At 45.2% G+C, this 17,326-nt stretch overlaps 1 protein-coding gene across 1 annotated transcript in view; it reads right to left on the bottom strand.

Annotated features, from left to right (window-relative positions):
* The window catches only part of B4GALT5 (beta-1,4-galactosyltransferase 5), a 33,380-nt gene extending 16,405 nt beyond the window's left edge, over positions 1-16,975 (bottom strand). Inside the window, exons 1-2 of the mRNA XM_027775202.1 lie at positions 16,882-16,975; positions 6,840-6,974 (exon numbers count right to left, since the gene is read on the bottom strand). Of these exons, the coding sequence (XP_027631003.1) occupies positions 6,840-6,974; positions 16,882-16,975 (229 nt within the window). The remainder of the gene's footprint in view (positions 1-6,839; positions 6,975-16,881) is intronic.
* Positions 16,976-17,326: the final 351 nt, after the last annotated feature.

Below are 17,326 nucleotides of genomic sequence, written 5' to 3'. Positions count from 1 at the left end.
AGGGAGAAGGAGAGAGAAGGAGGGAGAGAGGGGAAGAGAATGAGGGAGAGAGCGAAGAAGAGAGCGAGGGAAAAAAGAGAGTGAGGGAGAGAGAGAGGGAGAGAGAGAGAGGGAGAGAGAAAGCGAAGGAGACAGGGTGAGAGTGAGGGAGAGAGAACACGGAAGAGTGAGTGTGAGGGAGAGAAAGCAAGGGAGAGAGTGAGGAAGAGAGTGAGGGGAAAAAAGAGTGAGAGAGAGAGAGAGAGGGAGAGAGAAAGCGAAGGAGAGAGGGTGAGAGAGAGAAAGAGCGCAGGAGAAAGAGCGCGAGGGAGAATGAGAAAGTGATGGAGAGTGAGCGAGGGAGTGAGAAAAAGCGAGGGAGACTGTGAGTGAGGGAGACAGGGCGTGGTCACACAGCAATCTCTTCTCTTCCATTTCTCCACCCTATAATGATATGGGGCACCCATGCACAGGTACCCAGCATTTTTCGAGGGGCTGGGGCTGGGATTTGAACCAGGGTTAGCCATGTGATTCTATCTCTCTCTCTTTTTTTTTTAAAGATTTTTGCTACAGAGCATGTGTGTTCACCAGAAAGAGGAAGAGATAGAAAGCCAGAAATCATCCCCCGGAGGGTATAACCACGCTGCAATCTCTTCTTCATTTTGGGGATGCACTCACATACACCCAGCCTGAGTTTCAAGCCACCAGTTCCAGGACTCAAACCATGGTTGACCATGTGGGAGTCCAGCACATTAACCACTATGCCACCTGCCACCCTGATTACAACTCTCTTAGTCCCTAAGGCTGTGGTGCTGGTCCTAACTTCCTCATTTGTGATCTTAAATTGTTAAAAATTTAAATAGGGGCCAGCTATGTAGCACAGTGATGAAACACTCTTTACAGAGAACTAGATCACGCATGCATACCATAGTTTGAATCCCAGCCTCAGCAGATTGGAAAAAACACCAGGTATGTGTGCACGCATGTCCTAAATCCGAGGTGGGAAATCAGAGGGAAAAGGATTGCAGCATGACCACACCCAAATGGGGAGTTCTCTCTCTAGTAAGTGCATATCTCTGACCAAAAATAAATAAATAAATAAATATTTTTAAAAAAAAAACTAGGGACCAGCAGATGGCATAATGGCTAACGCGCTGGGCCCCCAGTGGTCCACAGTTCATGTCCTGGACCCGTGACTTAAACTCACACCAGGCGCGTGTGCGTGTGTGCCCAAGATCCCGAGAGGGGAATGGAAGAGAAGGGATTGCAGCGTGGCCATCCCCCCTGAGGAGTGATTTCTTGCTTTCTGTCTCTTTGCTTCTGTCTTTCTGGCAAGTGCGTGCGCCCTATAGCAAAAACCTCTCCAAAAAAATAAATAAAAATTGCTTTCTCAGTAGCTGTAGAAGCCTCTTAAGGTTATGGAAGAGGCAGAGGGAATCAACTGCTCGTGACCTGGAAGCACTGTGCCTGGCTACTGTGGGAGCCCTGATGGTCCTCCTCCTCCTGCACTGCATCTTTCTTCAGGTTCCCGCGTGGATTCTTAACTCTTCTAGGGCACGGGGCCACAGCTTGAAACTCATGCTGGCATGTGCCCAAAATTCTGAGAGAAGAATGGAAGAGAAAGGATTGCGGCATGGCCATCTTCCCAGTGGGTGATGTCTTGCATTCTGTCTCTCTCCATCTCTCCAGTGAGCACACACTACCTACTGCAACAATCTCTCTCAAAAACAAACAATGAGGAAACTGCTAAGAGAAAAAAAAGCTGGCTGAATTTCTTAGGCCAGAGTTTTACATTTTAATTAAATTTAATCTACTCAAATCAGGACATGTTCTTCCAGCAAGGGAGGCACAGGCCAAAGAAGGCAGCTAGCTGCTGTTGTATTACAAAGTGGGAAAACAACAGGCACCTCCCTAGAGATGCAAATGGCATTACCTTGCAGGGGCTCAAATGCCAACATTTCTGCCCATTGGCGGTTGCTCACCCAGCTCTGCTTTAAACCAGTGCCTCGGCTGCCTTGGTTTCACCTTAGAATCTTCTAGGAAGCTTTTAAGAACCCAATCACCCAGGCTATCCTCTAGGTCAATTAAACAAGAACTGTTGGAATCAAGAGCAGACACTGGTACTTTTTAAAGTTCCCCTGGGGACTCAAATGTGTAGCCAAGGTTGGCGCAGCTACTCCAATACATGACACTGGATTTTTTAAAAAATGATTTCTCCCTTGTATAACCAAATCCCATCGAGCAGGATATGGAAAGTGCCGATCAATAGATTCTAGGAGAAAATTATTTGTTGACGATAACACATATGCTGATGTGCTTGATTGAGCCAATACACAGTGTATTCTGGATGGAAAAATCTCATTTTGTTTGCTGTAATGATGTATAGTGAATGAATGTAAATAAATAAATTTTAATTTAAAAAAAAATAGATTCTAAGGGAAACGCCACTTTCCCTCCCATTTCATAAAAGACCAAACACTTGCTACTGTGCATTAAAAAAAAAAAAATGTGGAAGATGTCATAGGACAAATACCTGTGAAACATTAAGAATTCACATGCTTAAGAATGACTACAACCAGGGTGTTAAAAACAGAGAGCACAGGGCCAGAAGGTGGCATAGAGGTTAAGGCAGCTGGATCCACCATGGCCGACTCTGCGTTTCAAGTCCCAGACCCAGTGACTAGAAAATCACACTAGCGCATGTGCATGTGTGCGTGCTTAAAACCCTAAGTGAAGAATGGAAGAGAGGGAAATGAGGTGCGGCCATTCTCAGGGAAGTGATTTCTCACATTCCCCCTCTCTCTCCAGTGAGCATGTGCACCTTATGGCAAAAACTAAGAAAAAATATAAATAAAGCCAGAGGGAAAGAAGTTATGACTGTTCACTGGACATGCTACAAAGCATATTGTATCAGGTGTGAAACTAAGCGGCTGGACTGGACAAAGCCAGATCCTGGCGCCCAGGTTCTCCTGAGAGTCCCCACAATGCTCACAGCAATTCTGCAGGACTCATGACCGCACACACCAACGGCTTTCCGTAAGAAGTCACTATTTCAAGTTTATTTCCAGCTCGGGGTCTTGACCTCCCCCCAAAGTGCATTCTCACTAGACAATCACCACTTTAGCTTTCAAGCTTAAAGAAAATCAACGTTCCTTAAATGTCACACCAAACATTTTAGCTACACTTGACTAATGAGGGCTCCTGAATGTGCATATGTGCCTTGACATTATTGAGGGACAGAGTAGGGAACAGTCCAGGCTCCCCCAACAAGCAACGTTGTCCAGCAGGGTGGCTGCGTCAGAGGTGGCAGGCATCAGCCGTCTCAGCAGCTCTGGGCCCGGAACACCGTCTCTGATTCTGCCGGGCAGAGGACTGCTTTGAGAGGATAAAGTGGTGGGTTTTCACCGGATCCACTTCTAATGAAGTATTTCCTTCTCAGCATTTACTTGCCATGGTTATGCCAGGAATAATACTCAAGCCAAGCAAGATGGTGGTCTCTTCAGAAGTATGTTTCAACACTTAAAAGGTGTTTTCTTGTGAAATCTATTCATAGACTTGAAAATAACTGACCAAGTGCCTCCTGTGTGCTGGGCAGTGCAGCAGTTGAGGAACTGAGGTTACAAAACTGACAAAGGCAATAAGGTGTTGCTGGAATTCACGGAGTCACTCAGCAAACCCCAACTCCACCATGCATCAAGCCCTGACACTTCCGAGTGCCCCGACTGCTCCATCCCGCCAACAGGAACACGGGGCCACCTCCTGCACGCTTGTGTGGCTTACATGAGCTAATGCACGTAAAGTATCTGTAATAGTAGAGTAAGGCAGTCCCTGGTGCCCAAGACACTGTAAACTCAAAGCAGATGACTATTCAAGCTATCTGGTGCAGGATAATCTGAGAATAAACACATGCACAGTCATATAAAAACGGGTCCCCGGATATGCCTGCTGAGGGTGAAGCTCATGCTGTGAGCCCTCAGGATGGAGTCGGGTCCTGTGCTCCTGTGCTCCCACATCAGCAGCGGGACAGGGCCGCCCGGCTGTGTGCCGCTCCACCTTCTGACAGGACTGACCGTTCTGCCAAATGCCCAGACACACGGTCTAGCCTCATCTAACCTTGAAGAAGCACAAACACCTGGACTACATAAATACTTGAGAGCACAAACGTTCCTTCATGGAGCGGAACAAGGGCATGGGCTCTGGAAGCCACACTGCAATCCCTTCTCCTCCTTTCTCCTCTCGGGATCTTGGGCACGCACGCACACATGCTCGGCGTGAGTTTAAGCCATAGGGTCCGAGACTCGAACTGCGGTCGACTACACGGGAGTCCAGAAACACAGCCATTACACCAAATGCTGGTCCCCTTCGCAGTTTAATCTCTTAACTAGAAGCAGGTTTTTGGCAGGGTTTAGGGAGAGTCACGTGACCAAGCCACTCTTCCAAGGTCACTCATACTATGTGTGAAAATGGAAATAACATAAAACCCTGCTTTACCTGACAGCTGTATTTGAGTCATGCGAAACAAGGTGTGGGGATCATATGCAAAACTTAACGCCAGTTAACCAGGACGACAAAAATGTGCTCAGCTAGCTTTGGGAACTGTGGGGTTCTTCTCCCAGGTACGGTTCAGAGCTTGGGCAACCCATCCTAATATGATTACAATTTGTCTAAAAAGCTCTGAAAAGTCGTCTTGCTCTTTGCAAATGGGAGTAAAGTAAGTATTAAAAGCTTACTATTTTTCTCACTACAATCCTTTGTTGCTGCTAAACTGGCCAGCAGGGTAGACTGATAAATTAGGATGTGGTCAATTCCTTTAAAGATTTACCCTCCCTTTGAGAGGCAAGGCTTTCTCTTAATTTTCCAAACACTACAAAATAATTCTCTCATTTGCAACGTTTGCAAATCAATTTCACATTCTGCAGTGAATTTTACATAGTCCTAGCACTTACTACAAAAGGAGACAGGGCTGATTTAAAGTAATGAATATATTTAAATGGACACATTTTTAATACTTTAAAAATATACACGCTTTGGGGCCAGCAGGTGGCATAGGGGTTAAGGTGCTGCACTTTCACATGGTAAACCATAGTTTTAGTTCCAGACTTGGTGGCTTGAAAAACATGCTTGGTATGTGTGCATGCCCAGAATCCTGGACAGAGAATGGAGAAGGGACTATGGATGGTGTAGCCATCTCCCCTGAGGGGGTGCTTTCTCACTGTCTCTCTCTGGCAAGCACATACACCCTATAGCAAAAACCTTAAAAAAAAAACAAACATATTTTTAATACTGGGCTTCAGTAAAATAACAAGAAGCCACATGAGACCACACTAGCCCTCAGTTAAAGAATTAAGAGGCAAATTATGAATGTTAAGCAAACCAAAATCTCAGAATCTGCTGTTTCTTTTTTTTTTTTTTTGAATCACCATCAGCCAAGCTCGAAAACCCTCGTGACAAGTCCCACTTAACCATGTAGATCTAATTCCTGTACTTGGTTTCTGGACGAGTAAAAAAGAAAGAGAGGCATTCTCCCCCACCCCCCGCTCCTATTTCAAAGGTGAAGAACTTGCCGTACATGGTCTTTTATAAAAACAGCTAAAGTAATTTTCAGGAACGAGCTCTTACAGGTTCTTCCTCCTCCTTACACAATCAGTGTTTTCAGGAGCATAAAAGCTATAGGTAAAAGTTTCAAAGACTGAGGCAGAAATGTTTACTGTGTTTAACTGAATGGTCTGAAAAGCTCTCTTAAAGAATGAAAGGATTTGACCACCAAATCCAACCAAGGAACTGTGGTTAAACCACACCTGACTAGGGAAGGTAAACCAGGTCATCTATTCAGTTTTTCCTGATCACTTCTGTAACTGTAATTTGTGAGAACGACCTCAGATTACATAAATTATGAAATGGGTGCGTATTAAGTTGCAACAAAAGCACTGGTAAACAATGAGATATGGAAGTGCTACTGGGTGGAACAAATTCAAGGAGTGTCCAAACGGAAAAACACACTGGAGTGATTTCTGCCTATGCAGCAACAGGGGTCAGGCTATGACTTTGTCAACGCTCAGGGCAACATGGACCATGACCACTGCCCCCATGTGTAATTCCAAACAACAAATGAACAAAACCTACAATATTGAGACATGAAGTAAGTGTAAGAAAGCCTAACCCAATTCTGTTTTTCCCTATTGGCTATATGAATACATTTTTTAAAATTAGATACCAAATGATCACCTTAAACAACTTCTGGTATTTCTGTCTTGCTGGTGTCCTGGGTATGATGCTTAAACTGCCTATAGGCAAGATACTGGTGGCAACTACATCAAAAAAAAAAAAAAAGAGGTTCTTGAAAGAAAGATGCTCCTTTCCTTCCCAAATAGAAGCAGTAGAGAAATGTAGTCATCAACCACCTAATTTAATATATAGTGAGCAAAGAATGAACAAAGATTCATTTGGCAAGAGCTTTTTTATTGGAGAGGTTTTTGCTATTATACCGCGTGTAGGCTCGCCAGAGACACAGAAAGCGAGAAATCACCCCCCCAGGGGGGATAGCCACGCCACAATCCCTTCTCCTCCATTCTCTGCTCAGGATCTTGGGCACGCAAACACACACACACATGTGCCTGGCATGAGTTTAAGCTGCAAGGTCCGGGATTCGAACCACGGTCAACCACACGCGAGTCCAGCAACATAATCATTATGACATCTGCTGGTCCTGAGTTTTTTTTTTTTTTTTAGTAGTAAGTTAAAACTCAGCCAAGCCTTCCTTCTTCTATAATTTTTCCCCCAATGAAAAGAATTATTCAAACCAAATTTACTTCTCTTGGGAAGAGACATTCTAATCAGAACACCCTGTACTAAAAATATACCTGAGTCATTTACACTGCTGTTCCTCTTGGCATATGCACTCCGGAGCACCTGCTCATAAACCTGAGCACCGATTGTTCTCACGTTGTCCCGGATCAGAATGCCTTGAGCTTGCATCATGAAGAGGTAGGTGTTCACTGCGGAAAACAGAAGGGGGGGAGAAGAGCTGAATTCAAAAGTAATTAGGAACAAGTGTAACTCTGTAACTTGGGGTTTCTTTTTCCTTCTTGGATCTTTCCGCTCTCACAGGGCCAGGTGGTGGCTGATGGTAACACAACTGGAGGCACATGGGAAAGACCTGGTTTTGTGCCCTGGAACCCCCCTCATCCCACACGTGTCTGTGGTGGGTAAGACTGGGGATGGACTGGCACCAGGACCTTGTTAGGGATGCCTTTCTGTCTCTCTCTCTGATGTGGAAGAAATAAACTTTTAGAAAAAGAATTATTTTATTTAACTTTATTTACTTACTCATTTTATTTTGACCAGAGAGGAACTGACCGTGAGAGAGAGAAAGAGATGGATGCAAACCACCAGGTCTGGGACTCAAACTACAGGCAGCCGTGTGGGAGTGCAGCACCCTTAACAACCACCATGCCACCTGCTGGCCCTGAAATAAACTTTAACAAAGCAAAAAGCAAAACCGTCTTTCGGCTCTAAAATTCTACCAGGCCGTAACTCTATTCTCCAGACCAGGTTCAATGTTTTCAGGACATTAACATTCCTTAGGTAACTAGTAGGGCTTGAAGGAATTTCTGTCAATATTCAACAGTTTTAGAAAAACAATAAACTTAAAAAATTATCTTCCACCTGGTCTCTAAATACCCAAATCTGTATTCTAGCACTGTGATGATGAGAAGGACAAATGAATTCATTAAAACATCTTTTAAAGGTTTCTGTTCTTTTTAAGTTCATGTTTCAAAATGTGGGGGGCTGCGAGCTGGGAAAGCTCTGACAACTCGTCCCAGGAGACACACTTCATGTAGGTGTCAAGGACCTACATCAAGAGGCATCAAGGACCTTTTTGGGAAGGAGAGTAGTGGACTTAGGGAAAAAAAAAGTGGGGAGCTAACTAGAGAAAGCCAGCAGACCTCACTGCCCACCTGGCTCTGCCCAAGGCTCCAAAGCAACAAGGCGAGGGCCATGGCAGCACAGTTCACGTGGCGATCAACACTGCTCATTAATATTTCCAGCCCAACTGGCTAGTCAGTCAACATCTCCGCAGTGCTCTGGCTGGGATCACCTCCACATCTGGCTGCACTCCAGCCTAGGTGTCGGGCACTCCTCCTCACTCAAAGTACCTGGCCTCAGGCTGTCAATCCTGGCTTTCCCACAAGACATTTGTTGACATTCTGTTTCATCATTATGGTCTGTGTCCTGCACAGAATGGCCAGTAGATAACAACTGGAGGAAGCAAAGCCTTTGGGAAAGAGTAATGCCATGTTTTCCATTTGCAGCGTATAGCACAGACCCTGGTGGCAGTGCATGGGCAGCCCCAATCTGTCACCGAGATTTAAACTTCGCCCAAAATAAAATTTCTGATCGGTTCTGTGTATGTTTTAGGTTTACTCATTTATTTCTTCCATGAGCGAGAGACAGAGAAAGGTACCTCCCACCCCTGCACCAGCAGGCACACCAGCACAGCAGGGAGGTTCCAGGAAGAGAACCCGGGACCTTCCCCATGGGGCCTGCTCATGTCACTGCTGCACCACTGCTGGGCCCCTAGTTCTGCGCTGTTCCCACTGCCCTGCAATCATCATCCCCAACATACTAAACCAGGTGTCTTCAACAACATAAACCAAGTATTTCCTGAACACTCTGCAGAAAGCAAGCTTTCGGCTAGGAACTGCAAAGAACTTGCTGTCTTCTGCACAACAAAGACCGCGGTTGTTTAGTCCCTCCTTTACTATGTTAGCTTCAGATTCTAGAATCGCAACTACTAGATTCCTCTAGGGCAGTCGTTCTCAAACCTTTCCCTGCCTAACCCTAAGAAGGCTTTCTGAAGCCTGCTTCCTAGACCCCATCCCAAGAGACTCTATGCTGAGTAGGGCCCACGAATCTGCACGTGTATCAGTCCTCCTGGGTATCTGACACTGCTGTTCTGAGGACCACACTTCTCCAGACATGGTCCTGTGAACTTCAGCCATATAACAATAGTAGTATGCACTGGCACCTTGTGGCCTGCTGGTGAAGGGAGCCAGATCACACATGTCTGACTGCAGGCTGCAACCCAGTCCAGAGGCTTGGAAAACACACTGGGTGCATGTGCATGTCCCAAATCCCAACAGGATGAAGAAGTGGAGGAGAGGGGATTGTATGTGACCATGTCCACTGGGCAGTGTTTTTTCCCTCTCTTTCCTTCTGGCAAGCACATGCACCCTCTGGCAATAAAAAATAAGTAAATAGTACGCAACATTTAGCAAGCACTTAATTATGTACCTCTTTATCTCATTTAATCCTCATAATTACCCTAAAAGACAAGTAATATATCCAATTTACAGTCATCTTCTAGGTTTCAGTTTCTCCAAGGTCACAAACTGACGGCTGGGATTTGAACCAAGTGTGTCTGCGTTCCTGACTACAAAGCATCATGTTCACGCACAGTCTAGCTACACCCTCTCCCTCGAAGATCTCAAGCACCTCCGCAGCTGACATGATGCTTATTAAGGAGACAGCATTCAAACCTTTATGTCTCCTGCACAAAGCCTCAGAGGCATCTTTAATTACAGATCTGTCCGTACTGCTCCAGCTTTAAAAGTCTCCTTACCATAGGACTCCAGAAAGTTCAAGGGGCACCTGTGGTGGTGGTGTGGTGATGAAATGCTCTTGCAAAACTCACCCCAGGCAGGGTGCGAGGCTGTGTCCTGAGCCCTACCGCTGTGTGCCAGGTACACGTGTGCCCATGATCCAGGCTGGAGCTGATCGTGGCATGGGGACCCTGTTGGGGTACTTGATTCCCTTTCTCCCTCCTCTCACAGAAGAAATACTTTTTTAAAAGGTCCATGGGAAAATGGAATTAAAGCTAAAGTTTATTTTGCACAAAAAAATTTCTTAAAATCCATGCACTGATTTTTCATAATATACATTTTCCATGAACCTTCTGAAGATCTTTGCATGTCTTGTGCCTTCAGCCCCCAGCTGCTACTGACCTGCAGTGGCTCTGCTCTTTCTGCCATGCAAATCCTACTAATCCCTGAACTCTTCTCGCACTCCCAGAGGAAGCCTCAGGGGTGTGCTGGCTCAAGTCATGCCATAATCTGCCACAGAAGACATGAACTTCATATGCAAAGAAATGAGCCTCAGGCGTTCTAACACGGAAATGTACAAGCTCCCAAAAGTAAATGACTCCATATAACAATACACTTTGTTAATTACTGGTTGTTCTCACTGTTCAGTACATTTGGTTTATTCTTCCACATCCTCTTTTATTTGATGATCTGAAAAATTCTGTTCTTCAGTAACAACTGAGGTTTTGTTTTATTATTTTATTTGTAGGGGAGGGGGCTTTTTGCAGAGCCCATGGTTTCAATCACAATAAAGACTAAACAAAATTATGAAAGTAAAAAATAATTGGCTTTTGTTTGATTGTGTCTTAGTTTGCTAAGTGTTATCTCGAATGTTAGTCTTGTTATTCAACTAGAAAATCTACACAGACCACACATTTTAATGCTTTTCCTAATTATCTGCAAAAAACTACCACGATGCTGAAAAAATTTAAAAACGAAGGATATCAACACTGTCAAGTAAAAAGAAATAACCACAAATTCATGGGCCCAGGATGGACAGAAATTGTCAAGAACATCTTTACCATCTAATGCTTCCACTGAACCCAGAAACAACTTCACTCAAGCACAGACTCAACACCCAAACACAACCACCTGCAAAGAAAATGTAGCTCTGAATAGAGTCCAAAATGTTCCCCACTCTTAGCCGCTGGTGTACTTTTGACCTTACTCTGCCATCCTGAGCAGCTCGTTTCTGTATATGCCCCTCCCATGGTACAGACAACCCTCCCCAACCCCAGATGCTCTCTGAAGGCTGGCCCAGTTGTCTACACTTGACAAGGGTGGTGCCCACGCTGATAGAGTGGTCCAGGTGCAGTCGGGTGAGCCCAGTCACAAGCAAACCCACCAGCAGCCCTGTTCTATCTGTTACCAAAGAGCTGTCAACTCCGGCCTCCTCGTGGGATTTGCAATACACAAAACACAGAAATCCCCAGAACGGGACCAGCAGATTGCATAATGGTTACGTCACTGGACTCCAACGTAGTCGACCACAGTTTGAGTCCCAGCCCCAGTGGCTTAAAACTCACGTCAGGTACATGTGCATGCCCACACAAAATCCCAAGAGAAGAATGGAGGAGAAAAATGGGTGGCCATTGAGATATGGCCATCCCCCTGGAGGGTGATTTCTCGCTTTCTGTCTCTCTGGCAAGTACATGCATCCTATAGCAAAAATCTCTAAGATCAAAAAAACCCTAACCCGCCAGCTCCCAAACCAGCATTCCTCACTGCAGCGGAACCAGTAACAACATCAGTTATTTTCTACAGAACTCACTTTGGAAAATTCTGTTTTACATATTTTAATTAACAGACTTTAAAATTTCTATTCCATAGTTAGGTAATCAATCGATACCTGCTGAATGTTGTTGGTAAAATGGTAGTCACAACATATTATCGATCCTTACTAAGCTTGCTGAAGGCAAAATCCCCTTAATCTTATGAGATGTGGCTGTTAAGCAGCCCTTGTCCACTTCTGTGTTCATACAGCTGTTATATAGACAAACCACAGGGACTTACAAGTGCCCCTATAAAAAGTCTTGTTACTAAATTTAGCCCATGGCCTTGGCCTAAGCTAGGAAGTCTAAATGTATATACACATCAATTTCTTTTTTTCATAATTATTTTATTTAACTTCATTTATTATTACTATTATTTTAAATTTGACCAGAGAGAGACAGAAAGAGAGAGAAGGAAAGTGAAAAAACAAGCCACCTGGTCTGAGAGTCGAACTGTGGTCAGCCATGTGGGAGTCCAGTGCCTTTAACCACCACACCACTTTCTGGCCCCACATACACATTGATTTCAATCTAAATTATAACATTCGAAATTCACCTCTATTAACCAGATAGCATCTTGATTTTTTATTTCAGATTAGAAGAGGTTAAGTCCTCCAGACATAATTTACTCAAGGTCATAGGGTTAGTGAAGTCAAAAACCAGAGGTGTGAAGTTAGGTTCTACACGCAATGTGAAAACTGAAAAAGCAGGACTTTCCAATAGCATAGTCCTGATTGTAAGGAATGGGTCAACTACACAAGAAAACAGAAATGTAGAGCCTTTATTGGGAGCACTCTTGGATGAGGTTCACTGGTCTGACAGAAAGAGAGAGGGGGCCAGAGAAGTGGTGCGCTAGGGCGGGGCTTAGCGACTTTTACAAGGGTATAGGGAGAAGGAGTGTCTTAGAGGTAGAAAGAGTCCATGTATAGTAAAGGTTTAGGGGGAAAGCAGACTACTGTGCCATGAAAGGTCTGGCAATGCGTGCACAGTAGAGCACCGTGTGCAGAGTAGAGTGCCATGTGCAGAGTAGAGCACTGTGTGCAGAGTAGAGCACCGTGTGCTACATCTGGATTAGAACCAAGTGCAGCATGGATCTGATGACAGACTAGATCCGGGTTGCATCAGCCAACTGGGGGGTGGCGTCTAACCCCACAACCGAACTCCCCAGGCTCCAGCCTAATATTAATCAACAGTGGCTGAGTCACGGTTAAAAAATAATGATCATTTTAAAAAAGATTTTAAATTTGCATTGTTATATCCTCCACTGTCCCAATAGGTGCCTACTATGTGCCTACTCTCCTGTGGACACACCACCAAGCCACTGGAGCCCAGGGACAAGCACAGTGACACAGAATGAGACAGACACATTCCAACAGGAAGCACTGTGCAGCCTGACAAATGCTAATGTGACAGCAACACAAACTCAAGCTCTTCACATTTCATGAGACATTGTAATCATCACCTGGTCCTAGAATTCATGTTAAGGAGCACTTTGAACCATAACTCAGAAGAGAAAGGTGCATTCCATTCAAGTTCTCACAATTAGAGATGACCGCGAATCGTAATTCAGTTAAGAAGAGCACATCCCATTCAAGTTCGCACAATTGAAGATGGCCGGCGGATGTCTGGGTAAGCAGCCTTGAGCCATGGCTTAAAAGAAAAAAAATTATTTACTTGTTTGTTTGTGTGTTTATCTGTCATGATTTTCCAGCTGCCCAGCCATGGCTTTAACTGGAGTTTCCAGGAGCAAAGAGCTGGTCTCCTGCCCTTCCTGGGCACCTGCTGACCACACACAGAGACTTTCTTCCTCTTTGTCCTTGATTGAAACAGGAAGACACAACCTCGCCTCTCCATTAGATGCCCTTGTAGATCAGGTAGCACACCTTGAACACACACATTAATAATGACTGTGACTCATAAAAATTCCTCACAAGATCATGATACCTGACTTTCCAGCCTAGGAGCAGAATAATCTGAACCCAAGAGAAAAAAAAAAACATTCTATACATTTAAGAGTTCATAATCTTGGGGCCAGCAGAGGGTGTGTAGCAGTTACATTGCTGAAGTCCCACATGATCAACTGCAGTTCAAGTCCCGGACCTGGTAGCTGGAAACTAATGCTGGGAGCAGGTGTGTGCCTACAATTCTGGGAAGAGAATGGAGGAGAAAGGACTGTGGTGTGGCCATCCCCCTGGGGAGTGATTTTTCACTTTTCCTTTCACTGTCTGTCTATCTGCCTCCCCCTTAGCGAGCACATACGCCCTAAGGCAAAACTTCTTTAAAAAAAAAAAAAAGTTCAGGGCATGGTGTCTGTCTGTCTATCTGTCTCCCCCTTAGCGAGCACATACGCCCTAAGGCAAAACTTCTTTAAAAAAAAAAAAAGTTCAGGGCATGATGGCGCCCGCCCTATGGCAAAAAAAAAAAAGTTCATAATCACCTTACCCTAAAAGTGTGTATCATCAACATTTCCTACAGCTGGCTTGGTAAGCTAAAAGCATAGTGCAGAAAGTGGTCCCAAAAAGTCCTTTCCAATCCGCTTCTTGCTGCCAACATACACACGCACGCACGCACACATGCACACACACCACCCTTTTCTGCCTCTCTAATTTGTGTCCTACATGACCGTAAGTGTATCACGTCCCTGTCTAGAACGTGTGCTCCATGCGGGCAAGGACTGCTGTCTAGTTCCTTCACTGCAGTTCCTGGCAGCTAGCAGGCTGTGTCTGGAACATGGAAGATGCACAATAAATGCCTGAATAAATGAGAACCATGGGACAACACACGGCTGCATCCTCCAAACTCAGCTGTGTGTAAGAAGGCTCGGACATGGGACTTCCAGCCTTTCTCTTTACTTTGCCCCACACTTCCTTTTGAGGAGCCCAAGATGGCGGAAGTTAACAAGCTTCACTGTACTCACCTGTTCTAAGAAAAGCTAGGAAATGCTTTCCACCAATTGAGCAGCGTTGCCAAATAGATTAGCTATCCTCAAAAAAGGTTCCATCGTGGGAACCAGCAGTTAGCGTAATGGCTATGTAGCTGGACTCCCACGTAGTCGACCGCGGTTCGCGTCTCGGACCCGGTGGCTTAAATCTCACGCCGGGCGCGTGTGAGTGCGTGCCCAAGATCCCGAGAGGAGAATGGAGGAGAAGGGATTGCGGCGTGACCATCCCCCCTGGGGGGGTGATTTCCCGCTTTCTGTCTCTATGTCTCTCTCTGTCTGTCTGGCGAGCGCACGCGCCCTATAGCGAAAACCTCTCCAAAAAAAAAAAGTTCCATCGTTGTCATTTCTCACGAGGCTTTTTAAAACATGTTCCTAGGCAAGCCCCGTGGCCTACTAGTTAAGGGAGCCAGATCCCACATGGTGGGCTGTGCAGTTCAAGCCCCAGACCTGGCAGCTTGAGAAACATGCTGGGTGTTTATCATGCGTGGCCCAAATGCCAACGGCATGGAGAAATGGAAGAGAAGGGACTGTTGCGTGTTCATGGCATCCCTACAGCCCACCCACAAACCCCATGTGCAAAGCACCCGATGGCAAAATTTTTTTTAAAGAAAGGAATAAATAGAAGAAAACGAGAAGGGCACTCACTCACTTCACATACGCTTGTTCTCTCTTCCTCTCTCACACATATAAGGTACAATAAAAATTAAATAAAAACAAAAATATATGTTAAAAAAAATTGGGAGGTTTGATATTTTGCCGTGATTAAATATCTACAAAACTTGCACTACTTTTCTGATACCGTGTTTCCTGAGAGAAGCGAGAACCTGAAAAATAACTGAACTCCATGCCCAAACGGACAGGGAGGACCTGTGCTGCTCTGCACGACAGGTGTCTTGAAAAGAGCCAGCATGCTTATTCGGCCACAGAGGTCAATTCCTCTACCAGGAGGGGAACCTGCGGAGCTCTGTTTAGGTGCAGTACCTTTCTGAAGGCCTGTGTGTGCTATTTCCTCCTCACAGTAAGGGAGCCAGGCTGCTCTGGGCGATGCGGGAACTGCGGTGTGAAGAGGCAACCTGACCGCGTAGCCAGCATCTCACAGCAGCTCTGTCTCCAGAGGCCAAGATCTTGACGGGCTCCATCACCTTGGTGTGCTCAGTCCCGAGTCCCCAGCTACTATTCCCACGCTTTCCTTACGGACCCCTCTGATCTGAATCGTTACCGTCAATACTTCACATCCAACTGGCTTAAATACACCACGGCGGTAGAGGGGGCTGATACTCACCACCTAGCGCGACACATCCTGACAATTCTTATGTTTTGTAAAACTGGGACAGTCTGAAATTTTAGTATGGACCATTAAGGTTTTCTTTGCGTTTCAGATCTACTTAAAATGTTGGACTTGGGGCCAGCAAGTGATGTGAAGTGACGTGGAGGTTAAGGCACTGGCTCCCACATAGCTGACTCTGTGGTTCAAGTCCTAGACACAGTGGCTTGAAAAATGACACCGGGTGTGTGTGTGTACCCAAAATCCCAAGAGGAGAAGAAGGGATTGTGGTGTGACCATCACTCCAGAGTGTGGTTTCTCACTTTCCCCCTCTCTCTAGCAAGCACGTGCCCTATAGCAAAATACTAAAAGAAAACCAAAAACATTGGATGTCCATACTATGCACTAGGAAACACTGAGAGCCAAGGATGTGGGTCCTAGTAACACATGTAAGAAGAAAATACCATGTTGTTTTTTTTTTTTTTTTTTTTTTAAGAGGCAAGAACTTTCTTGGCAACAAATTTACACCCATTCTCACATCTATTTAAATGTTTTGCAGCAATTTTGTGACAGTTATCACACAAAAGGTGCTTAAAGGAAGCTGGGGGTAGAGGAAGACACACACAGAGTAAAGAATCTCAAAAGTTATTCCGGGGAAAATCTTCATTTGATGATCTTTTGCTCTCCTAGCCATTCTGATTCGAGGCAGAAAACTACTAGGTAAATTCCAGGTTATGTCTCCCATCCTCTCTAGCTATTAACCCTACCTGTTAGAAAAAAGAAAAGTGATAAAGATGAACAGCTTTGAAATATCCTGTAAACATTTCCACTGACCTGTTAGTCTACTATCTGCTAAATTATTAAGTTGTACTTAAGATTAGACATGAAAATGCTGTCTAAACAGATAACAACCAGCTAGGTAGCCTGTGCCAATCACGGAACTGATGCAAGCTTCAGCTTTGTTCCTCCAAAATTCTTGATAGCATGACCAGCCCTCAGAAGTGCCAACATCCAGCTATGCGGACATATCCACTCACAGGAAAGGAGCTCAGCAAACGAGTGCCCAACTTTTACCCACGACTTGAATGGAACCATGGCCAGAGAAAACTGTAGCCTTTCTGGTGCTGTTGACACTGGAATGGCCCCTCTACAAGACGTGCTGGGGAACACGTGTGAGGCGCCAGAAGCGGGGCAGCACTGCTCTCTGGAGCGGACACAGAACCAAGGCTCTGTCTCCCTCTCCTGCCCAGCTGTTCCCTCCTCTGCCTCGTGGTTCCAGCCTACCACTGATGAGGCCCTCCTCTGTGCCAAGGTGCTCTGGCGACACCTGTTCATCCTGAGCTTCACTGTCACTTAGCTGTCCCTGATACCATCCCATTCTCAAGGTCAGAACTGCTCACTCCCATTATTGGGCACTTTCGCATCTGACACAGAGAAACTGGAGTGTGCCCCCCTCTCTTTCTTCCAATAGGCTGCCTGCTCCCTTAGAGTACAGACTATCTTATTCTTTTTTTTTTCTTCTATAATGTCTGATGAACAACAGGCTGTCTATTATCAAGAAATGAATGAATTACAACACCCATGTGCTGTTATGGCCATGTGGTGAAGTGTTCCCAAGTTAGGAGTACACTGGTTATCTGCAACAACACACGATTCTGTGACCCAGAAAAGGATTAGTAAAAACCATACTAACTTTTCTGGTGTAAGTATAAATTATAGTATATAACCC

This window comes from Tupaia chinensis, unplaced genomic scaffold (assembly GCF_000334495.1).
Source record: "Tupaia chinensis unplaced genomic scaffold, TupChi_1.0 Scaffold000049_1, whole genome shotgun sequence".
Classification (NCBI taxonomy): Eukaryota; Metazoa; Chordata; class Mammalia; order Scandentia; family Tupaiidae; genus Tupaia; species Tupaia belangeri.
The sequence above is the reverse complement of the archived record's forward strand: the minus strand, read 5'-3'. Positions and strand labels throughout refer to the sequence as shown.